This window comes from Sorex fumeus, unplaced genomic scaffold, assembly GCF_029834395.1.
Source record: "Sorex fumeus unplaced genomic scaffold, SorFum_2.1 ptg000034l, whole genome shotgun sequence".
In the NCBI taxonomy this organism is placed as follows: Eukaryota; Metazoa; Chordata; class Mammalia; order Eulipotyphla; family Soricidae; genus Sorex; species Sorex fumeus.
The window spans coordinates 25,077,342-25,100,704 of NW_026606091.1; the positions used below are offsets into that span (position 1 = coordinate 25,077,342).

Genomic DNA, 23,363 nt, shown 5'->3' on the forward strand with positions numbered 1-23,363 from the left:
ACTGGAAAATTCTTAGCTATGATTTATTTAACTAGTGTTTGTTCATCAAATTTTCCTTCCTGTTCCTTAGCAACTCTGATGATTCTTACATTGTTCCTCCTGAACTCATCCCATAGTTCCCTGATGTGCTATTCATTTCTTTTCAGACTTTTTTCTGTCTAATGTGGTTTTCTAGAGATATTTTCCCTGAACTCATCCCTGGTGTGCTGTTCATTTATTTTCAGGCTTTTTTTTTTTTTGTCTTCTGTGGTATCCTAAATATTTTCATCATCTTATCTTGGAGCTTACCCATCTTTTCCTCAGCTGCTGTTGTTTTGCTGCTTAGACCCCCTATTAAGATTCTTATATCACATACTTTGCTCTTTATATGTCACTTCTGATTATAGTTTTCTCGTTTCCTTTCTCATACTTTGTGCTTTGCTGACTACCTGTGCCATCATTTCTTTGAATTCATCAAAATTTCTCAACAGGGTGTCATTAAGGTCACTCTACGAGTTTGCAGAGCTGGTTGATGCTGGTAGAGCACCATGCCTTTATTTTCACTGATTGTGCTTCATGGGCACAATGTGTTTGCTCTGTGCTTGCTGCGCTGAGGGTGAATCTTTATAGTTAGCCCCATGGGAGTCTCGGATTGGGCTGGGTGTGGCTCTTTCCCTTCCCTGCTGATCTTCACCCAGTTATGGGAGGTATAAGTGTGAGCTCTGTGAGGTATGATGAGTCTAGGTGTTGTGTAGAGACTATACTTCAGGGGATCTGAAGTTAGGCTTGCAGAGGTGGCAGAGATCCTAAACCCCACACTTGATAAGGCAACTGTACCTCTGTTTTTTCAGTCTCTCTCTCTCTCTCTCTCTCTCTCTCTCTCTCTCTGTGCCAGGACTGAATCCAGGGTTTCTCACATGCAACGCAAGTGTTCTGCCACCTAGCCACATCCCTAGTCCCTCCTTCTTAACTTCGTCTCTGCAAAGCCAGCTTCCCTTCTAAGACTTTGTTAAGATATGGTTCACATACCTTAAAATGCTATTGTTTCTTTGGGGGGTGGCTCTATTTTGTCACGGTGGAATGTGATTTGCAGTGCTGAAACCAAATACAGGATCTCACACATGTAAAGCAAGAGTTCTATTACTGAGCTACATCCCAAGCCCCAAATTATGTAGTTTTGATTTTGTTCACAGACTTGTACAGCTACCCTAAAAAGAACCTCTATATTCATTAGCAGCCACTCCCCAGCCCCTGAACTTCCCAGGCTACCACTAATCTACTTCTATTTCTGTGAATTTGCCTATTTTGACATTTCATGTAAATGGAATCATACAACATTTTACAAAGGCACATTTTATGACTGGCTATTTTTGCATAGCATTTTTAGTTTCATTCACCTTGTAGCATGTAACAGCTTTTCATTCATTTTGTTATATTTTATTCACTAAAGTTTCATTACAAATACATACCACATTGTGTTTATCCTTTCATCAGTTGATGGGTATTTGGGTTGTGCCCGCTTTGGGCTACTATGAGTGATGCTGCTATGAACATTTGTATACAAGTTTTTGTATGAATGTATGTTTTTATTTCTCGTGGGTAGTGATATAAGATTCTTATATCACATACTTTGCTCTTTATATGTCACTTCTGATTATAGTTTTCTCATTTCCTTTCTTGTACTTTGTGCTTTGCTGACTACCTGTGCCATCAGCAAAGGTATATTGCTGGAATATTGCTGGATTATGTGGTGTTTCTCTGTTAACGTTAACATTCTGAGCAACTGCAGCACTTTCCCCCAAATTGGCTGTATCATTTTGTAGTGCTTTTAGCAATGTTTGAAGGTTCCAATTTCTTCCCATCCTCACAAGCATTTGATACTGTCTTTTATCTTAGCCATCATAGTTGAGATGAAGTGAAAAATCACTGTGGTTTTTATTTCTTTAATGACTAATGATATTCAATATGCCAAACACAGTAACAACAAGTCTCACGATGGAGACGTTACTGGGCCCGCTCGAGCAAATCGATGAACAAAGGGAGGACCGTGACCGTGATGTTGAGCAGCTTTTCATCTGCTTATTGGTCCTCTGTATGAATTCTTTGATAAAATGCCTATTCAGGTTTGCCCAGTGTGTGTGTATGTGTGTGTGTGTGTGTGTTATATCTTATTTTGATTAGATGTTTCATCAGATATATTTCTTGCAGATATTTTCTTTCATTGCCTTTTTTTAAGGGGAGGGGTTGGGTTGGGGAACTCCCAAGCAGATCCCTCCCAGTGATTCTCAGCCAGTTAGGTGAGCAGTTCAATGCTTGGGGACCTCCAGGGCTGTACCTGGTGTTGCTTGGGGAACAATGTGGTAATGAGGATCAAGCACCTTAACCCCTGTACTATCTCTCTGGACCTTCATTTTCTTGATGGGAAGAATGAGGTTTTAATTTTTTTTATCATTATTATACTTTTAAATAGGTTCCACTCCCAGGAGAGCTTGGTCCGATGTGGCCAGCGGTGCTCAGAGCCATCAGGGCTACACCCAGCAGTCCAAGAGAGGCCATGGCAAATGACAGGGACACACCTCACACGTGCTAGGCACACACTCTGACACTTGAACTATCCCTAACAGTCCCAAGGATTGTCACTTTTATATAGCCCAACTTATCTCATATTTACTTTTGTCACTTGTGCTTTTAGTGTTTACCTAAGAAACTGTGACTTCAGCCAAGATAATGAAATTTACTCAGCTGTTTTCTTGGTAGTTTCAATCTTGTCACTCAGTTCTGCCTCTAGTTTCTGCCTTTCTCCATCCCTACCCACCACCCCCATCAGCACACAAAGGCTGAGGATCACAACAAAGGATCCTCTCTCTCAGAAAGGAGGAAGATGGTAAATGCTTGTTTTTAAATTTTAATCTAGCAGCACAAACAGTTGTGATTTAAGATCTTGTCCATCATACATATTAGTCAGTAGAATTTTCCCTTTTATGTAGTACCTGTTTATGTCCTTGAGCAATTGCGACTTGCCTCACTCTTTGCTACCCTCCACATGAAGAGCCAAGATCCTATGGTCTAATGAGTACATTTTTCCAATTGATGGTTTTAAGTGTCCAGCTAAATGATGGAAAACTTGTGATGGAGAATTTGGATTCAGAGTGAGTAGGAGGAAGGAGGAATGAATTAGAAAAAAATGATGGAGGGTCTGAGTAAGCAAAGACCGTTGGGACTGGACTTGGAGGCATTCTGCCAAGATAGCCGGATTTGCCCAGGAGACAGGTGCTCAGAGTGGAGCATCCTCAGGTGTGTTCTTGAGGCCAGGAGATCTTGATCAAGAGAGCTTTCTGTTTGCCCATCAGAAGGAGAACTGGGAAGAAAAGACTTCTAGAGGACCGCCCCTTCTTCCCTCATCCTATCCCTCAGTTCTAGAAAGTTCTAGCCTAAAACTATACAGAATTGGGTACTGCCAGATCATCTATATTCTGAGCTAGAGCTAGACTGCTGGGCCTCTGTCAGGCTTTCTGCACTGGCTGTGCTAGAGTGATACCAGAAGAGATAAAGTAGTCTCCACCCGCATTGAGAAGGAAAAGTTTAGCCTCAGCCATTCTTGCACTCTCTAGTGCCCAATTCTGTCTGAGCTTACAAAGCTCCAGTGTAGTCACTGGAAAAGGAGGACACTTCGCGCACAGCATCAGAGAGGCAAGGATTCTGGGGCTCAGGAAAAAAGCTGTCCGAGGTAAAAGCCACTTGGTCAAATGGTAACAATATGGGTTTTTGTTTGTGTTTATCTGCTGTTTATTGTTTGGGGGCCACACCAGGCAGTGCTCAGGGGCTACTCCCAGTTCTGTACTTGGGGGTTTCCCCTGGTGGTGCTCTGGGGACCAGACAGTGCTAGGTTTCTGGGCCTCCTGCATGCAAAGCATGGACTCAGCCTGTTAAGCTACCTCTCCAACCTGGTCATAGTTTTAAATTTTTTTCTTGCAAAAGTATGTTTTTTGCTGTGTGTGTCATATGTATTATTTGTAATCTTCCTCCTCTGTAAACTTGTCTGCTATGGCTATATCTGAGGCATATCTGTGCCCTTTTGTGCCTGGCACCCTTTCCCAGTATCTTTGGCAGTTCCGTCTTCATTGTCACTTGTCCTTTTTAGTTTATACTTAGAACTAGTCCATGTATACTATTTTAAAAAATGGTCTGTGGGGATCAGAGTAACAGTACACCCTTGCATGTAGCTCACCCAATCCCATATGGTCCCCCAAGCTCCTCTAAGGAGTGATCTCTCAGTGCAGAGCCAGGATTAACCTCTGACGACACCACATGTGACCCAAACCCTCCCCCACCCCCCCCCAAAAAAAGAAAGAATGGTTTGTGAAAAACAAGGGGTAGAGGCTGTTCCTGAGATTTTCCAACTTCTATTGGTGGCCAGCCTTCACGCCAGGGAGATGTTCAAAGGGCTGGAGCATATGCTTTGTATGGTGGAGCCTGGGGTTCAATCCCTGGCACCACATGGTTCCCCAGGAACAGCTCCCAAGCAATGAGCATGACTAGGTGTGACCAACCAAAACAAACGAGCAAAAAAAAAATTTTTTTAAATATATATATAGTGGGTAGGGCCCGCCCTTGCCATGGCTGATCCAGGTTCAATCCCCAGCACTCCATATGGTTCCCTGGGCCTGCTAGGAGTGATCCCTGAATACAGAGCCAGGAGTAAGCCTTATGCATCACCAGTTGTGACCCTAAAACCCAAAACTAAAAAATAAAAGAAATAAAGACCAATCAGGACATGGGCCAAGTCTTTCGTGACAGTGGAACTTGGTGATCTAAAGTGAAGGGGAACTCCAGAGCTGTGTGCGTCGGTGCAGATGACGTGGTGGGCCTATCGCTATTATCACTGCCATTTTGACTCCAGTCTTTTCTCCTCCTCAATCTTCTCCTTATAAAATGACATGGGGAGAGGGATTGGAGCGATAGTACAGTGGGTAGAGCGTGTTTGCCTTGCCGACCCGGTTCAGTCCCTGGCATTCCATATGGTCCCCTGAGCATGCTAGGAGTGTCTCCTGAGTGCAGAGCCAAGAGTAACCCCTGAACATCTCCATATTCATTCCCAAAACCAAAAATAACAAAGAAAAGAAAATGACATGGGGAAGGGTCAGCCCCTGGCTTTCAGGGAGGTGACCTCAGGTTCCCTTTCTCTCCCTCTCTTTCCAGGTGCCAAGGTCTCCTGATGAAATGTGTTCTGCCCCACTGGGCTCCGGGGGCAGTGTCTGGTGCTGTTGATGCCCTTGTTCGAACTTTCCAGAATGGATAGTCCCCCAAAGCTGTCTGGAGAAACCCTCATCGTCCACCACATCCCCCTGGTACACTGTCAGGTTCCAGACCGGCAGTGCTGTGGCGGGGCAAGTGGAACGAGCGGGGGCACGAGACCCCATCCGTTCTGTCCACCTGAGCTGGGCGGCCCCCAGACCGATCAGGACCTGGGCCAGGCCGACTCCCTGCTCTACAGCCTTCACTCCACCCCAGGGGGACCCGCACACTCTGCAGACAGTGTCAAGAGCAGGGCTCGGGATGGAAGAGGCACCGGGGGTCCCAGACGGCACAATCCCTTCTTGCTGCAGGAGGGTGTGGCCGAGCCAGGCCTGGATGACCTGTATGATGACAGCATGGCTGACGGTGACCCCCAGCAATCCTTCCACCTGCATGAGACTGGCCAGCCCACCTTCCATCTGTCCTCGTTCCAGTTGCCACCATCCGGCCCCAGAGTGGGCAAGCCCTGGGGGGCAACACATAGCCGGGCGGGAGTGGTAGAAGGCCAGGAGCAAGAGCCAGTTGCCACCTTGAATGCCCAGCGGTGCGGTACTAACCACTGCTGCCAGCCAGAGCTGGACACTGAGACCATGGAGTTGGACGAGTGTGGAGGGCCTGGCGGGAGTGGCAGTGGTGGCGGAGCCAGTGACACCTCTGGCTTCTTTGAGCAGGAATGGAAGCTCAGTTCAGATGAGTCGCCCCGGAACCCCAGATACTCGGGCTCAGGGCCCCAGCACTGCCGCTGCAGCAGCACATCTAGCCAGTCGGAGGCAGCCGACCAGTCTATGGGCTACGTGAGCGACTCTTCCTGCAATAGCTCTGATGGAGTGCTGGTCACCTTCAGCACCCTCTACAACAAGATGCACGGCAGCTCCCGAGCCAATCTCAACTCCGCCCCCCAGTCCTGCAGTGACTCCTCTTTTTGTAGCCACTCAGACCCCGGAGCCTTCTACCTGGACCTACAGCCCTCCCCGGCAGAGTCGAAGATGTCTTGTGAGTCCCACCACCCTGACAGCGGAGGGAGGGAAGGCAGCTACGGCTGTCCTCATGCCTCCTCGCCTGAGCTCGATGCCAACTGCAACTCCTACCGCCCACACTGTGAGCCGTGCCCAGCTGTGGCTGACCTCACCGCTTGCTTCCAGAGCCAGGCCCGTCTGGTTGTGGCCACGCAGAATTACTATAAACTTGTCACCTGTGACCTATCCTCCCAATCCTCCCCAAGCCCAGCAGGCTCTTCCATCACCAGCTGCTCCGAGGAACACACCAAGATTAGCCCTCCACCCGGCCCTGGCCCAGCCCCGGCCCCAGACCCTAACCAGCCCTCCGAGTATTACCTATTTCAGAAGCCAGAAGCCCAGCCAGAGGAACAGGAAGCAGTGGGATCCACAGCCGAAGCAGCCGCTCCTGTGAGCCCGACTGTGATCGAGGGACAAGTCTACACCAATACGTCACCCCCTAACCTTAGCACAGGACGCCAGCGCTCACGAAGCTACGATCGCAGCCTCGAGCGTAGCCCTCCAGTCCGCCTGGGCTCGCTGGAACGCATGTTGAGTTGCCCTGTGCGCCTGAGTGAGGGCCCTGCCACCCTGGCAGAGCCTGGCTCCCCACCCAGGCGAGTTACCTCCTTTGCTGAGCTTGCCAAGGGCCGGAAGAAAGCTGCAGGATCTGGCTCCCCGCCACTTCGAGTGAGCATTGGGGACTCCTCCCAGGAGTTCTCACCTATCCAGGAAAACCACCAGGATAAGGTGGGCCCGCTGAATGAGGGCACTCACTGTAGCCATAGCCTGCCCCCCATGCCTTTGGGGCCAGGCTTGGACCTAGTCAGCCAAGACCCTTGGGCCATCCAGGTGTGTCAGGGTCCCCAGTCTAATGAGATGCCATCTGCTGGCCTCAGAGCTTCTGGACAAGATCCACTGGGCCAACTATTGGAGCCAGAGCCTGCTCTCCCAGGGAGCCCAGCCAACAGCCATACCCAGAGGGATGCACGAGCTAGAGCTGACGGTAAGGAACCTTGAGGCTGGAGAATGCCAGGAGATGTGCACGGGTACCCCTGCCAACCATAAATCTAGACCACCAGCATCACTCAGCCTAGATCAGTCACCATTCCAGTCCAGGGCATGCCCTACAGTAATGGGGGACAAAGGGTAAAGAAAAAGACACCAAGGAGCTAAAATTAACAGGCCATAGAGATTAATGTATTAGAAAAAGAAGTTCTTGGGAGTATGATTCTGAGTGTGAATGATACTACTAAGGACTGTAATCACAGACAGGATTTACTGGGAAAAGAGCTCAGGTGGAGTCCAGTTTTAAACACTGAAGAATTTGCAGCATATGTTTATCCAGCAGGCAAACAGTCTGAATGTCCATGACGTTCATTCTTTGGTCAGTATGAGCCATTGTCCAAAGAGCCAGAGACCAGACACTGGGCCTTCAGGCCTAGGACACCTCTTTTGTTTTTATTTCATTTAAGGTAATTATCTTATAAAGGCTTTGTGCAGAGTAGATGCTGGTGATAGATGAGGGGAATAAGTTCTGCCCTTGAGGAATAATTCCCTCTTGGGATAGAGACCATAAGGGAAGGATAGCATTAAAATACAGTGATGCCATGTAGGGCACCGAGCTGTGAGTGGAATCTTGAGATCCAGCTGTGCCGTGAGAAGGATGCAAACACAGTTAAGTGCAAGCACAGTCTGGAAAGGACTTTGTGGGCACTTGTGAGAATATTATAGGCACATAGAATAGACTCTACAAAAACAGATAATTTGATGCTTTTCAGAAACTGCAAATAATTGGGGATAACCATGGAAGGATGTGAATGCAAGGAACCACTGAAGCATTTCAATCTGGGAAATGATTTTTTGTTTATTTAGAACAAGTTGGAGGAATGTCTTGAGTTTCATTTTAGAAAGATCACTGGTTTGGGTGGGAAGGTGGATTGAAAGGCATGCCTCCTGGGAAGTGAGGAGACCCCCAGGATTGGTGAATGATATGAAATAAAGGGGATAGTGGAAGTGATGAGTGGATGAGAGTATCTGGGAAAGTGTGTGAAAGTATCTAAGGAACAGGGACACAACACTCAGATACAATGATTTAAGGGCTGAGCAGAGCAACTCTCCAAGTTGACTGTGAAGAATTAGCCAGCAAAACACTGGGAAAGTCAGGTGAGAGTGAAGTCATAGGAACCAGAGAGAACATTCCAGAAAAGAATGTGGTTCAACCAAATGAGGTCTAGGGATAAATTACTAATATTAAGGCTAAAAAAAATCTTTCATATTTTGTTTTTTGGGTTGCTTATTTTTGTTTTGGTTTTGATCGAAGAGACATCCCCAGATGTGTTCAGGACTTACTCATGGCTCTGTGGTCAGGGATCAATCCTGGGAGAGCTTGGGGAGACCACATATATGATACCAGAGATCAAACCCAGGTGTGTGCAAGGCAAACTATACTATCTCTCCATCCTAGGTTAGGATTCTCTAAAGCAACACTGGGGAATAGTAAAGGCAAAAGCCAGATCTGAAAGGGTTTGTAAAGGAAAGGGGCAGGAACTATGCTGTAAAAGTTAGGCCTGTTTGCTTTCTGAAGGAAATTGGTTTCAAAAGCCTTCACTGGTGCCCAGAATGATAGCTTGAAGGACTAGTGCCCAGGCTTTGCACACAGAATGCCTGGGTTGGATCCACAGCCTTCAAGGTCCCTAAGCACTACAGGGAACAATCCCCAGGCACTGTGTCAGCAGAGCCCCTAAGCACTGCTACCGGGGTTCAGTAGCCACAAAACAAAACAAACTCCATAATTGGTTTAGTCTCTGCTATCACAGAGGTCACAGATCTGCAGATGACCCCATGTGCCTCATCACATCTAGCAGTGCAGCCTTCGTAATGGGGATGGAAGGGAGCTCTAGAGAGGGTCAGGAAGAGCTGGGATGGGTCACAGTCCTTTGCAACCCTCTCCCCTGCAGGGTGAGTGCTTCTAGCACCAGGGATGCTGTGTCTGGATTCCCAAGGGCAAGAACCATCCTGGTCAGAGACAGGAGGAAAGGCAGTAGTGAGTTTTTCCTTTCAGATGGTCCCTGTCACACTGTTTCATGGGTCTCCAGTGATCCACTGCAGCATTCATTTTGGTGATAATACATTGATGGGGTGGGGTTTTTTCTTTTTTTTGTACCTTTTGTTTCTTTTTTCTTTAATGTTTTCATCAAAGATTGACAATTTATTAAGTTTACGAATGGTCTAGGACCTGAGATATTTTTAAGATACTGAGCAACATGATCAAGATCCAAAAGGATCTTGCAGAATCTGGAAGAAGGAAACTGAGGAAGCAGGGAGCACTGTGAAGGCAGATCCCACAGCTGGAGTTGATTTTGGATATTTCATTGATCGCCAACACAGAATGCATCAGCTTTTGGGGAAGACTTCCAGTCTTTCCAAACGAAAGTCAAAATGACTGGCTTCATTCACAGCGCCCGACGGGAGCTGAGCCCGGTCACCTCGCCTGGAAGTTCGAGGTTCTCCACTTCCAGAGGGGTTGAGGGACAGGCTCTCTCCCCTTGAAAACAGACGTAGGTGAATGTGGTCTCTGTCCTCAGTTGTCTTATGGCCTGGCACATAAGAGAAGTGCAAACCTGATTCTTCCCCGAGGATGAAACTGAGACACATTCCCCACAACGGGCCCCTCTCTTCCTGCATCTCATTCTTCCCCCTCCTCTCCTACGCTGGGAATCTAACAGGAAGGATTTTTAAGTGAGTAGGAATAAGCAGTCTCATTCAAACTTATATCTGATTCAGACTATATCCCAGTTTTATGTAGGAATATAATAAAGATGCAGGGGGAGGGGAGGCATTGAGGGGTGGATGTCTAATCTGAGAGCCAAGGTGGGCTCATCCTTTAAGCTTGATATTTAAATGGGTAGATAGGAGAAGTTATTCCCAGCTGGAGAGGTGGTGTGCTGAGGTCGACCAGGGTGGAGAGTGATGAAGAATAGCAGGCCTGGCAGTTAAGGGGACAGTAGCCTCATTTGTGGCAGGCATGGACACCTATCTGACTGGGAAGGTTACACTCCTTTCCCTAGTCAACCTAGGGATCAGAGTGGGGACATAAAACTGGTAGTTTAGGAAGCAAACTGGTTTATGTTAGAAGATTCTAGATGTAGTGAGACTAGACTAAACCTTGTGTAACAAGAGAATAAATTCATTTTAAAAAATGAACTTACTCAGGTACTTAGGATATAGAAATCAACAACTTTTTTTTTAATAACCTATTTTTCTGGAGCTCCTGTCAGGAGCAACAATTAAAAAGTAAGATAATTTCTGATAGTGAAAAAAAAAATATGCTAAAAGGAAAATAAAACAGTAAGAGACTGAGGAGGTAGTTCACTGGATAAAGCACCTTCTTTGCATGTGGGAGCTCTGTGTTTGATGCCCGTCCCCACCTTATCCCCCAAGCAGAATCTGGAGTAGCCTCTGCCAGGTGTGACCCCTCCAACCACACTGCACACATTTTTACTCACACAGTCTCAGTAGCCCCTGTGCACTGCCAGAGGTCTCTAAGCACAGAACCAGGAATAGCTCCTGGACACCTTCAGGTATGGCCCAATCCCCATTCTCCAAAGAAAGAATACCAGGTGACAAGCCTCGGTCAGCCAAAAAAAACTAATAAAATAAAACCAGCAATGAGATAGACCCTGACTTGTCAGGGGTCTCGTTGGTCCTCCCTGAGGAAGTCACATTTGAGTTGAATGTTCAGAGGATTTCAGGCAGAAGGAATAGCTGGTACAAAAGACCCAGGTATGTACATGAACTCGAGAGAGAAGGGAAGGGGCACCCAGAAAATGATGCTTTTAAGGTGCTTTCCCACAGGGCAGTCCAGTCAGGCCCACTGTTTGTGATCTCCCACGAGAGGGGTCCAGAAAATGGCTTAATGGCTTAAGGCGCTTGCCCGGCATGTGTGGGGCCTCGAGTTCAAACCCCAGTGCTGCCTGCACACACTTGAGGTTATCCCTACTGCCCTGCTGTGAGAAAGGGCCCCCAAAGGTGGCTCCAGGGCATAAAGAAGCACACGGGGAAGGGCGAGGCCATGAGCTCAACTCCGAACCACCCCAAGGAAGACAGGAAAGAGGACTGTTGGCAGTGAGCAGGGGCCTGACAAGAGGAGTAGTTCAGAAATATCCCATGGGTTGATTCTGAAACAGCTCCTTAATAGGGCTGTGATCACCGTCCACTTAAGGATCACTGAAGGGCCAGAGTGACTTGCGCACAGCTGGGCTGGTTTAATCACCAACACCACATTCGGTCCCCCCAAGCCACCATCAGGTCTGATCCCTGAACACAGAGCCAGGAGTAAGCCCTGAGCACTACTGAATATGGCCCAAAACTCTCCCCTTTCCATCCCGTCCCCAAAATAAAGCATCACTGAAGTCAATTAAGAAGAGATGAGGGCTAGGAGGTGAGCCTGGCAGCATTCCCTGTGCAGTGCAATGTGGTCAAAAGAGCAGGAACCCTAAAGTCAGACTCTAGGATGGACAGAATTCTAGCTCTTCCACGTGTGATTTTAGGTCAACGATTTAATCTCTAAACCGCCAATCCCCAGAAACTCTCCTGAGGAATCCCCAGATTCCTGCCTCACAGTCCTTGAGCCACCACCGCCATTGCCCGCAAGCCACACCCAGGGCTTGCAGCAGTCTGAGCACGTAGAGCACCACCGTGTGTTCATTCTGATGTTTACAGCATCGTGCTAGGATTTTTGTTGTGGTTTGGTTTGGTTTGATTTGTGGTGTCAGAGATCAAACTACACACTAGCAGGGCAAGTGCTTTACCGCTGCGCTACACCCTTGGTCTCAGTTGTTCCTCATCTTAAAGAATAGTGACCTGAAGATTGAAGGAGCAGGAGAGTTCTGGGGAGCCACTGTGTAGAGGGAGCAAATGTGGCTTCTGAGGCCCCCAAAATATTTAATGTAGTGAAATTTACATTTCAGAGCTTACATGGAGAGAGCATAATAAAAAGCTTAAAAGGGGGGCTGGGTAGGGCATTTGCCTTGCCACACGGCCGACCTGATTCGATCTCCGGCATCCCATATGGTCCCCTGAGCCCCACCAGGAGTAATTCCTGAATGCAAAGCCAGGAGTAACCCCTGAACATCAATGGGTATGACCCAAAAAAGACCAAAAAAATGCTTAAGGTAAATATCATCTGGATCCCAAAAGTCTGTGGTTCTGACTGCAAGTTTTTGAAAGCAAAGAAAGTGGTGATCCTGCCATTGACAGAAATGGAAATCATCGGGAGTGCGGAGAGTTGTGGGGAGCTGTGGCAAGGGAGCCATCTTTCAGGCTGGGATGTGGCTCATGTGTGCCCAGCCTGACCTTGATTTGATTCCAGCACCTCATACCTCTCACCCCCAGCATCACCACTTGTGACCCCCCTACAACAACAACAAAATAATAAATCTTAAATGAAAGCAGAATGAATTGGAGCTCCAGAGTAAGATCAGAGCAAAAGCTGGGGATTCAGGAGTCAATCTCATGAATGTCTGCCTTGAAAATGCAAAAGGGAAAATGTTAAAGGGGGCCCAGAGGATTGAACCATTAGAGAAACACACCCGCCTTTGAAGTCATGGACCTTCTCCCGCCAAGAGGTGCCAGACTGCTCAGTACTCTAAAGATAGTCCGAAAAGATTTCCAAGGTGGGGGAGTGCTGCCCTCCACAGAGGTGGCTTGCCCACCTCCTTTCCTCTTCTGCACGCCAGGCCCTGCCCTGCTTGTCCCCCTCCCTAATGAGGCTCATCTGTCTTTTTGCTTCTCCTGTGTGGATCTTGGGGCCATATGTTATTGCTCTTGAGGTGACATGGTTACAGTAGCATTAATGTGACTGCTTTTGGGGTGCAGTCACTGCACCCTCTCCCACTCTCCTGCCCCCCCCCCCGCTTCCAGTCTGCCATTCAGTGTCTCATGCCCTCTCCCTCACTGTTGCCACAGGGGGTGGTGCTGAGAGCAGACCAGTTCTTCGCTACAGCAAGGAGCAGAGGCCAACCACGCTGCCCATCCAGCCCTTCGTGTTCCAGCACCACTTCCCCAAGCAGCTGGCCAAGGCCCGGGCCCTTCACAGCCTGTCCCAGCTCTACAGCCTCTCGGGTTGCAACCGTGCACAGCAACCAGCACCCCCAGCTGCTCAAGCCCAGGCCCCCGTGACATCAGGAGACTCCCAGGCACCTACCAGCCGGGGGGCCAGGAAAGCGGGGCCTGAGCCAGAAACATCACGGCCGTCCCCCCTGGGTAGCTATTCCCCCATTCGGAGTGCGGGCCCCTTTGGACCCAGCACTGACTCTTCTGCCTCCACTTCGTGCTCGCCACCCCCTGAGCAGGCCACCGAAATCCCTCCACCATGGAGCCACTCCTGCCCCGGCCGCCCGGCCACCACACAGCAGCCACAGAAAGAGGAGCAGAAGGTCCTGACCTTGACTGAGTACCGACTCCATGGACCCGGAAGCCTGCCACCGCTGGGCGCCTGGAGATCCACGCTCGGCCGAGCAGAGAGCCTGGCCCGCGCAGGTGGCGAGGGCAGCATGGCCTCCAGGCCCAGTAATGGTATGAGCATTGGTTTGTTTGTGTGCTTTGTTGGTTAGTTGGTTCAATGGTTGGATGTTTGGAAACTGAACGCTGAGCCTTCTAAGTTCTTGTCCAAGACAAGTGCTCATCCCCGGCCTCCTGGTCTGAGCTGTAGTTCCTGTTTCCCACCCTCTCCCTGGCACTTCCACACACGTTTGAATGGTTTTAGACCCCAGCCTGTGTCACACGTTAAATGTGTGCAGCTCTTTCCCCAGTGTCTTGTGGATCCACCACTTGTTCCCCGCCTTCACGTTCTCTCTGGGCCCCCTGGGTGCCTAAGACCTGGTCACTCTCACCTGTCTCTTCTCCCTTGTGTTCCAGCCAACCACCTATCCCCTCAAGCACTCAAGTGGCGGGAATACAGGAGAAAGAATCCACTCGGGCCCCCCGGTCTGTCAGGGAGCCTGGACCGGAGGCCACAAGAAGCACGGCTGGCCCGGAGGAACCCCATATTCGAGTTCCCTGGCTCCCTCAGTGCTAGCCATGTGAACTGTCGATTGAATGGTATGTGAGCTCAGTTCCCAGGGTGCCTGAGCAGGCTCTGTTGCTGCAGGGAGGGACTGGAGAAGGGGTCAGTGCCTGCATGCTCGGAGGTGAGGTACCACAAGCTGCAAAACGAGAGACGCTCAGGATTGACTTTCTCCTCTTCCAGGCCAGATAGGAAAGCCATTACTGCTGACGTGCCCTGACTTCCAGGACCCCTTTTCTCTGACTGAGAAGCCCCCAGCTGAATTCTGTCTGTCCCCAGATGGCAACTCGGAGGCTGTTTCCATTGACCTGCTTCAGAAAAAAGGTGACTGTTAGCCTCAGTGCCAACCGGGAGTTCTCTTGTCACTGCCTGTGTGTGCCCATTGTTCTGCTCTCTAGCCCTCCAGAACCTTTCCCCAGCTTTAAACTCTGGAAGGAATTAGAGAGCACAGGAGTGGAGCAGACCGCGCTATGAGTGTGTGTGCATGTGCAGCAGAGGTCTCAGGAACAGGACGGCTCCTTTGGGTCACCAGGTGTATGAGGGGGACTGCTGGGTATCCCATCAGTGCTTTAACAAAGGGCTTCCAAGCACAACACCAGGAGTCCCGATGGAAACATCGAGAGAGGGGAGGATCAGGGAAGACCTACTCTGTTTAGCAGAAAAGGAGCCACTGAGTTAAAGAGAACATTTCCAGTGAGATGAAGGGAAGAATTGTGCAGATTTGAGCAGAATTGGGCTGAAGGGAAAGCAGACTGAATTGGGAGGAAGGAAAATAAAGTTTGGAGGCAGAGTGGGAGATAGCGAAACTTTGAGGCACAAGAGAGCGATGGAGCAGGTGGGGGACAGTGAACTGTAGTTCTGGTGTTGGGATGGGGGGGGCGCTGGAGGACTTCCCAACAGCACCCCTATGGGAAGTTACCCCAGCGCTTGGGAATGCTAGCCTTCTCCAGCAGCAGCAGCTCATACCCAGTTTCTTAGAGCAGAGACTGCTCAGGATGGGACTGAGAGAAAGTTAGGATATTGAGGGTCTTGCTGATGGAACCATTGAGAATGGGTCCGGGCTGGGAGATTAAACAAGTGGGTCTTAGAACTGGGCAAGACCAGGAAGGGGCCAGGGCCCTGGGGCTTTGTCAAGACCCAGGTGCAGGGAGTGTGGACATGTTTCTCTCTCCCCACCACGGGCTCATCCCAGCTACGTTCCCCAAAGCCCCTTTCTCAAGCACCTTTCGGATCATGTGAAATGCTTGCCCGCAGGACTGGTGAAAGCCGTCAACACTGCGGTGGACCTCATTGTGGCACATTTCGGCACCAGCCGGGACCCTGGCGTGAAGGTAGGCCAGAGGCCGTGGGGTCTTGCCAAGTCTGCTTCCCTTGCTTTCAGGCATTTAGAACCCAGAGTTGGGTGCTTGGGGATGGAGACCTGCAGAGAAGCACCATGAGTGCAAAAAGGCAGAGAGGACCAAGCACAGGCTTCAAATGAGTCCCTGTACTTCCTGCCCTCATCCTCAGGCGAAGCTGGGGAACAGTTCTGTGAGCCCCAATGTCGGCCACCTGGTCCTGAAGTACCTGTGCCCCGCGGTCCGCGCCGTGCTGGAGGACGGGCTCAAGGCCTTTGTGCTCGACGTCATCATTGGGCAGCGGAAGAACATGCCATGGAGTGTGGTTGAGGCATCCACACAGCTAGGTAGGTGCTTGGTGACAAAAGCGAACTCCAGGCTGAATAGGGGGTTTCCAAGACTGGGCAGGTAAGCGCCATTCTTGGCTTCTTTTCTGCACAGGACCATCCACAAAAGTCCTCCATGGCCTCTACAACAAGGTCAGCCAGTTCCCAGAGCTCACCAGCCACACTATGCGCTTCAACGCCTTCATCCTGGGCCTGCTCAAGTGAGTGTGAGGGTGCAGGACTCCGGCCCAGCAGCCCCCTTCCCAGGGCTCCACCCCCTCTGAGGAACCAGTTTCTGAGCCAGATACACACAGAGGGGCCCAGACTCACGGCCCCATTGCATGACAGCTGCTCCCAGTTGACCAGCAAGGTCCTCTGGCCCCCACAGCCTCCCAGCCCTGATCCCCTGCCTCCTGTGTTGCCCAATCCACAGCCTGGCTTATGTGAAAATTGAGCTGATTCTTCAGTTTCTCTGGGTACAGTAAACCCTGACCCTCTTCATGCCCACACTCCTTCCAAACCCTGCCACACTCCTTCCAAACCCTTCCAAACCCTTCCACACTCCTTCCAAACCATTCCACACTCCTTCCAAACCCTTCCAAACTCAGCCCACCTCAGGATCCACACTGGATTGTTCTTTGACAAGTACAGTCCCAGCTTCTTCCTTTGTGGGCCTCTGCAGCCCCGCACTCACAGTCTGTAGCTGCCCTGATTTCTGGGGTCCTCCAAAATGCACCTGCGTTCTGGGAGGGAATAGGTCACGTGTCCATCTCATCCCCACTGACTTTCCAGGACTCGAACCAATATAGCATCCAGGCCACAGGCAGGAAACACCCACCTCTCTGGGCCCCATGTCTGTCCTCAACTCTTCATCGTCTGGCTCTCACCACACGAAACTCAACTCTCTTCACTTGTCTCCCTACAGCATCCGGTCCCTGGAGTTCTGGTTCAACCACCTCTATAACCACGAAGGTAACACTGGGACTGTGCGATGCCAACTCAGTGTAGGCAGAGCCCCTGAGCCCACAGAGGGTGGCATAGCCCCTTCCAGGGGCTTGAGGTTGGGGATTGGTGGGGGAGGGGCGTGTCCCACACAGGTTCCCCCCATATGTACTGGGCTTCAGCCATGCGCTGACCCTCCCTCTGGCAGCAGAATGTTCAGGCAGTGTTGAGGTCAGAGTGGCCTGGAACCCCAAGTCCTCTCTCCCCTGTGCTTGGGGCCACACTGTAGAGCTTCTGCGGTGCACTCCTTCCTGGTCCCTGCGCCCGAGGGCACGGGCTGGGCCCTGGCTCTGCGTCCAGTGGGCTCAGCCCCGTCTCCCCCTGCTTTCCCACCCCCAGATATCATCCAGACCCATTACCAGCCCTGGGGCTTCCTGAGTGCCGCACACACCGTGTGCCCCGGCCTCTTCGAGGAGCTGCTGCTGCTGCTGCAGCCACTGGCCCTGCTGCCCTTCAGCCTCGACCTGCTGTTCCAGCACCGGCTGCTGCAGAGCGGGCGGCAGCAGCAGCAGCGCAAGGAGCTGCTGCGGGAGTCGCAGGACCTGCTGCTGTCCGCACACTCCACGCTACAGCTGACCCGCGCCCGGGGCCAGGAGGGCCCTGGGGACCTGGACCGGGCCGGCGATGGGGAACGGGTGAAGGGGGTCGGCGCCCCGGAAGGTGGAGAAGACGAGGAGGAAGAGGAAGAGGCGGAGGAGGCCACTGCAGCTGCTGAGAGCTCAGGCCGCAGCAGGGGGACCCGAGGCGGGCAGACAGGCTGGTGGTATCAGCTCATGCAGAGCTCCCAGGTGTACATCGAGGGCTCCGCAGAAGGTTCTAGGTTCCCCCGTGGGGGCAGCAGCAGTGAGAAAAAGAAAGGCACAGGCGGCGGGGGGCCACCGCCCCGAGAGGGAGTTGTGGAGGGGGCTGAGGCCTGCCCGGCCCCCGAGGAGCCCCTTGTCCGGGACCGGGGCTGGCCCTTCTGGATGGGGAGCCCCCCGGACTCGGTGCTCGCTGAGCTGAGGCGCAGTCGGGACCGGGAGGGGCCCCCTGCACCCCCGGCAGGAAACGAGGAAGGAGCCTCAGAGCCTTCTCCTGGGGGCATCAAGTGGGGACACCTCTTTGGGTCTCGAAAGGCTCAGCGTGAGACCCGGCCCGCCAACAGGTAAGAGCCAGACAGGCATAACAGGGGGTTAAGGGTCCCAGGCAAAGGCGGGGCACAGAGAGAGCCAGAGCCCCAACTGTGTCCCTCAGGCTCCCCTCAGACTGGCTGAGCCTGGACAAGTCCATGTTCCAGAGAATGGCGCAGACAGTGGGTGCACTACGGGAGCCCCCCGAGCCCAGGGAGTGCCCACAGGAGCCGCACTCCCCAGCCCCGCCTGCCAAGCCTCCCTGGTGAGTCTGAGAAATGGGATGGGGTGGGAGGTGCTGGCCTTATGAGGGGTCTCTGACCTCCCTGTGTTGTTTCCCCAGTGAGGTGAAGGCACTATGCCACCATCTGGCCACCGGCCCAGGACAGCTGAGCTTCCACAAGGGGGACGTCCTGCGGGTCCTGGGACCAGCTGGAGGAGACTGGCTGCGCTGTAGCCGGGGCCCCGACACCGGCCTGGTGCCGCTGGCCTATGTCACCTTGACCCCGACTCCAAGTCCAACCTCTGGAGGCAGCCAAAACTGAGGTCCTGTGCATGCTGGTGACCTCAGGGACCCTCGTTAACCCTCAGACTCGGGGCCTGAGAGCCCTTTCCCAGCCCTCTGACTCGCTCAGAGAGCAGTGGGAGCAGGGGCACATAGTCCTGTACTCAGTATTAATTCTCCCGTGACTGTCCCGGGGCCCTTGCCTGGCCCCCCACCCAGGGAGGCAGGGAAGACAGGAGGCCCCGGGCGTTCGGGATTCCCTGATCCAGGGGGCCAGCACGTCCATGGGTGCAGACGAGCACCTCCCGACACAGGGAGGGGACCGGAAGGCCTGTTTTCAGAGTTCCCTTGGCCAGGTGGTGAGGAGGATGGGTGACAGTACTGGGGCCAGATTCCTCAGCCCCAGAGCTGTGAATGGACTGTGACCAGTGCCTGGTGGCCAGAAGGACGAGGAAGAGCCCAGGCTTCTGTTTATGTACTTATTTATTTATTTATTACACCTATTAATAAAAAAGGTGCTTGGCCTCCAAACCAGTTTCTCTTTGGCCTAGCTGGGAGAGGGGAGGAGTGGGCTGTGGGGGCTTATGTCAGGAGCTGCTTCTGCACGGTGCTGAGGCCCAGGGCATTCTGGGTGAAGTGCCCATAGGTGCGGCCGAACTGGAACTTGTACCCTGTGCAGAAGAGAGTATGTCGTGTGGAGCCAGCACCACAGAGACGCCAGACATGTCTCAGCCAGTTCCCACTGCCCTCCAAAATCTGATCCTCCCCATTCTGCACAGCCTCAGTTTCCTTTTCTTCCCAGTGATAAATGAATCAAAAGATCGGAGATCCATGTCCTGTCTCCCCGCCCCACCCAACACACACACACACACACAAGCTACTGTGCCTGTCCCCCTAAGCCTCCCAATGGGGTGCCCCTTACCTGGCACGTAGCCCCCATAGTGAGGTAAAAGGCCCAGGCTTTGAGGGTAGATTCTGGGCAGCGGGGGGCGTGCAGCACCCTTGCTGCTTCCATGCGTGCGCATCTGCCCAAACTCTTGCAGCGCCAGGTTGGTGAGCACTGGGAAGCCGGAGCCAAAGAGGAAGCGTGCACGTGGCACATAACCGGTGAAACCTGGGGGTGCCGAGGACATCCATGAGTCAGAGTGCCCCTCCCCACCCTGTTGGTCATCACCATCCCCAACTCACCGGACATGAAGAACTTTTGAGGATCTTTATCATCCATGGAATAAGGTGAAGCCTTGTGAGGGGAAATGGAAAGAAGCAAAGCAGAGCTGTGAGAGGGATACGCGCCCATGCCCCCGGGCCGGATAGCCCCACTGCCCCTGAAACCCCCAGGCCAGCCCCCGGCTCCCCACAAGCCTTCTCCTCACTTGCTCTGCCTTCTGCCCCAGCTCTGGGTCCGTCTCCGCCTCCAGCTTTGGCTCTTGGTCTTTTTCTGGGTCCTTTTCTCTCTTGTCCTCCTCCAGCTGCCCATGTGCCCCCTGACCCCGGTGCCTCTGGTTGAACTCGCTCAGAGCCTCGGCCCAGGCCTGGCTGCAGTTCTTAGCAAAGATGAACTGTGCCTGGGGTATGAAACCTGGGGGGCACAGGAGGGCTCTATCAGTGTGCAGAACAGTGGTGCTGGGACAGGGGTACCTGTTCATAACCTGTACACGCACCTGTGTACCCCGGCACCAGGCTGGAGCTGAGCCTCTCGTGGCCACGCCTGACAGGGAGGTGGTCCATGGGAACCTCGGGAAAGCTTGGTGGCCGAATGGGAGGCAGAAGAGTGCGGTGGGCAGGGGGCCAGGCTAGGCCCGGAGCGCCTTGGAGGAGCTTCCCCGTCGCCTGCCCATAGGTCTGGCCCATGGTGAACCGAAGTAGCGGGCAGTGTCCAGAGTACCTGCAGCACAGGCCTCAGCGCTCACCCCGGCCCCTGCCCTGGCATCCCCAGGGGCAGGAGCAGAGATCTCTGTCGGTCTGTCTCCCCCGCACTTGATGGATGTCCATTTGGAACAAGCATTTCTCGGTCCTCAGTTTTCAGCCCTCCCCTCTGTCGCTGCCCGTCACCATAGAGAAGACAACAAAGCTTCCTGACAGGCCCGGCTCCCACATTCTCTTGCTTTTCCTTCCAACACCGTAGGTATCCCAGCAGCCCTGGGCCTCCCAAACCACCATGTGTATTTGTCCCTGGAGACCCCGGGGTCCCCTTCCCTACATGCCCTAAACCCCTACTCTCCAAGGGACCGACCTCTGGAGAGAAGGCTTACCCTGGCAGATAGTGAGGGTGCTGAGGGTTCAGCCCCGGTATGAAGGTGCTGGCCCCCGCCATGGGAACCCTGGCAGCTCCTTTTGTTTGCCTTGGAGCCGGCAAGGCAATGCTGGCTGCAGAGGCTGCTGCGGTCTGGGGTTGTGACAGTGGAGACGGGAACCCGGGCAGGAGGCGGGGCAGTGGGAGGAGTGGCTAGAGGGGGCGCCCGGGAGGTGTGACTGTCACGACTCTCACGTCCCAGGCCCGAGCACAGGTCTGAAGACCCAAGAGGAGTACAGCCTGCCTGAGGGGCACAGCCTCCCCACCCTGGGAGCGAAGGAAGGTTGGAGGGGGAGAACACACACCCAGCCCCCTCTCAGCACCTACCAATACCTGGTTGTGGACAGTATTTTGTCTTTGAGAGTCTTGGTTGAAGGCGATGGAGTTCCTGGGAAAAGAGGGACTCTGAGAGGAAAAGGAAAACCTAGAGGAGCCAGAGTGATAGTACAGCAGGTAGGGCGCTTGCCTTGCACACTGCAAACCGGGGTTCAGTCCTGGCATCATATGGTTCCCTGAGCCTACCAAGAGTGAGTACTGAGTGCAGAGCCAGGCCCCCCGGCATGTGGCAGTCAGAACCAGAAAAGCAGCCAGAAAACTCTTCAGGAGTGTGGGTGCTATGGGTGCTACGCTCCCCTCCACACGTGTTTCACCATGAGAACAGCCATGGAGCCAGCACGGCAGGCCAAGGGAAGGGGGCACCCGGGCATGAGGTCAAGCAGCCATAGTTCCTCATGTCTAGTGGCCATAAGCCAAGGTGACCTTCTCCAAGCAGGTGACTGAAATTCTTCTGCCCCTGAATTCTCTACAGGCTAATATGAAAGTTAGGAGGCCAGAGAGATGGCTAAAAGGGCAGAGCATGTGCTTTGCATGTGGGAGGCTGTGGTCCAGTCACCAAACCCTCATAGAAGTGACAACCCTCAAGCACACTGAACCAGGAGTAGCCTCTGCGCACTGCCAGGCCTGACCCCAGAACAAACATTAAAATAAACTAATATACCCAGGATATTACTATATACTTTTAGGATACAGTCAGACTGTGTGTATGAAAGAACTGCCCCCAGCACACAGCTACAGAAACTGAATTTCCTTTCCAAATGTCTGGTATTGTCTGGCAGCTTCTAACATGTGGGAGATCTGTGAATAGTTAATAAATTCAATGCATATGAGTTTTACTGCCAGAGTTCAAAGGAAGGCGTTAAGAGGATAATTGGGGAGGGGGGAGCGATAGTAATCGGGTAGGGCGGTTGCCTTGCACCTGGCTGACAGGGGCTGGGTCCCCAGCATCCCATATGGTTCCCCCAGCAACTCCAGGAGTAATTCCTGAGTGCAGAGCCAGGAGTGACCCCTGAGCATTGCTGGGTGTGACCCCAAAAGCAAAAAAAGAAAAAAAAGGATAATTGGGGAATGGGGGGTAAGTAAGATTAGTGGGGTAGGGGAGAATGGGGCTGGAGAGGGTAGGGTGCTTGCCTTACATGAGGCCAACCAGAGTTCAATCCCTGGCAGCCCATATGGTCCCCCAAGCACCACCAGGAATAATTTCAGAGTATAGAACCTCGAATAAGCCTGAACACCACTAGTTGTGGCCCCAAATCCAAGAAAAATGGAAGGGGGCAGGTTAGCATTGTTATGAAAACAAATCAGATTCCAGAAGACAAAATAGAGATGAGGAAGAGATCTCTGAGACAGGAGTCAGAATGAACACACTGCGGGCTGAGACAAGCCCCTTCAACCTCTTTCCAGAAGGCAGGGCCCAAACCTCCCCTCTCTGACCACACACAGAGCCCTGACAGCTCAAGTACTGCTTTAGCTCAGAGCCCCTAGAGACACATGTTCTGCCAAGAACACCCTGAGTCTGTGTCATTCAGAGATGAAGTTTTAGGAGACTTGGCTCACAGGTAAAAAAATGTGCTAGAGGATGGAGACCCAGAATAGAGGTATTGAACTTCACTCCTTAGACTTCGGGATTCTATAACGGATGCTATTGGTTACAGCTCAGATGAGAACAGGGAGCTTGGAGCTAGCCCTGGAGTGAGTCTGGATTCATCCAAGCCCATAACAGTCCTGTTCCCTTTGCCAGCATAGGCTGGTGGCACTCAAGACAAGCAAAGGGGTTGTCCATGGGAAGGAGGGAGAATTCTGGGGAAAGAATCCTGGATCTTTAAAAAGGCACGCAACAGATGAGAGTGAGGGAAAGAAGAAATGATACCTATTCCTGCCTCTATAAATTCCATGGGGAGGATGATGAGATTAAGCTGGGGCCAATTTGTGAACCCCAGTACCCCATAAGGTTCCCAGAACCCGCAAAGAGTGATCCCTGAGCATAGAGCCAGAAGTCAGCCCTGAGCATAGCTGAGTATGGCAAAAATATTAAAAGTTAGAAATAAACCATTGTTGTACATTAGATATCAATAGGTTATTTGCCAATTTCTTTTTGTTTTGGTGGGGTTTTTGGGG

General features: G+C 52.0%; 2 protein-coding genes across 4 annotated transcripts in view; one reads left to right on the forward strand and one right to left on the reverse strand.

Moving 5' to 3' along the window:
* The window catches only part of RUSC2 (RUN and SH3 domain containing 2), a 68,569-nt gene extending 49,422 nt beyond the window's left edge, over positions 1-19,147 (forward strand). For both annotated transcript variants that reach the window (XM_056116986.1, XM_056116987.1), the window contains exons 2-12: positions 5,179-7,275; positions 13,239-13,847; positions 14,190-14,372; positions 14,521-14,661; positions 15,592-15,668; positions 15,847-16,021; positions 16,116-16,221; positions 16,926-16,972; positions 17,342-18,146; positions 18,236-18,376; positions 18,455-19,147. In XM_056116986.1, coding sequence (XP_055972961.1) covers positions 5,247-7,275; positions 13,239-13,847; positions 14,190-14,372; positions 14,521-14,661; positions 15,592-15,668; positions 15,847-16,021; positions 16,116-16,221; positions 16,926-16,972; positions 17,342-18,146; positions 18,236-18,376; positions 18,455-18,656 — 4,515 coding nt within the window. In that variant the 5' untranslated portion in view covers positions 5,179-5,246 and the 3' untranslated portion in view covers positions 18,657-19,147. The remainder of the gene's footprint in view (positions 1-5,178; positions 7,276-13,238; positions 13,848-14,189; positions 14,373-14,520; positions 14,662-15,591; positions 15,669-15,846; positions 16,022-16,115; positions 16,222-16,925; positions 16,973-17,341; positions 18,147-18,235; positions 18,377-18,454) is intronic.
* A 30-nt stretch (positions 19,148-19,177) lies between these two features.
* CIMIP2B (ciliary microtubule inner protein 2B) lies at positions 19,178-20,986 on the reverse strand. 2 transcript variants are annotated; one of them, XM_056116989.1, is made up of 6 exons: positions 20,869-20,986; positions 20,278-20,501; positions 19,990-20,195; positions 19,805-19,856; positions 19,539-19,730; positions 19,178-19,287 (listed from the first exon to the last, which is right to left on the reverse strand). In XM_056116989.1, exons 1-6 carry the CDS (start codon positions 20,928-20,930, stop codon positions 19,199-19,201), a joined length of 825 nt encoding a protein of 274 aa, XP_055972964.1. In that variant the 5' UTR covers positions 20,931-20,986; the 3' UTR covers positions 19,178-19,198. The 2 variants fall into 2 exon arrangements, with proteins under 2 accessions (XP_055972964.1, XP_055972963.1); XM_056116988.1 differs by having other exon boundaries at positions 19,539-19,856.
* Positions 20,987-23,363: the final 2,377 nt, after the last annotated feature.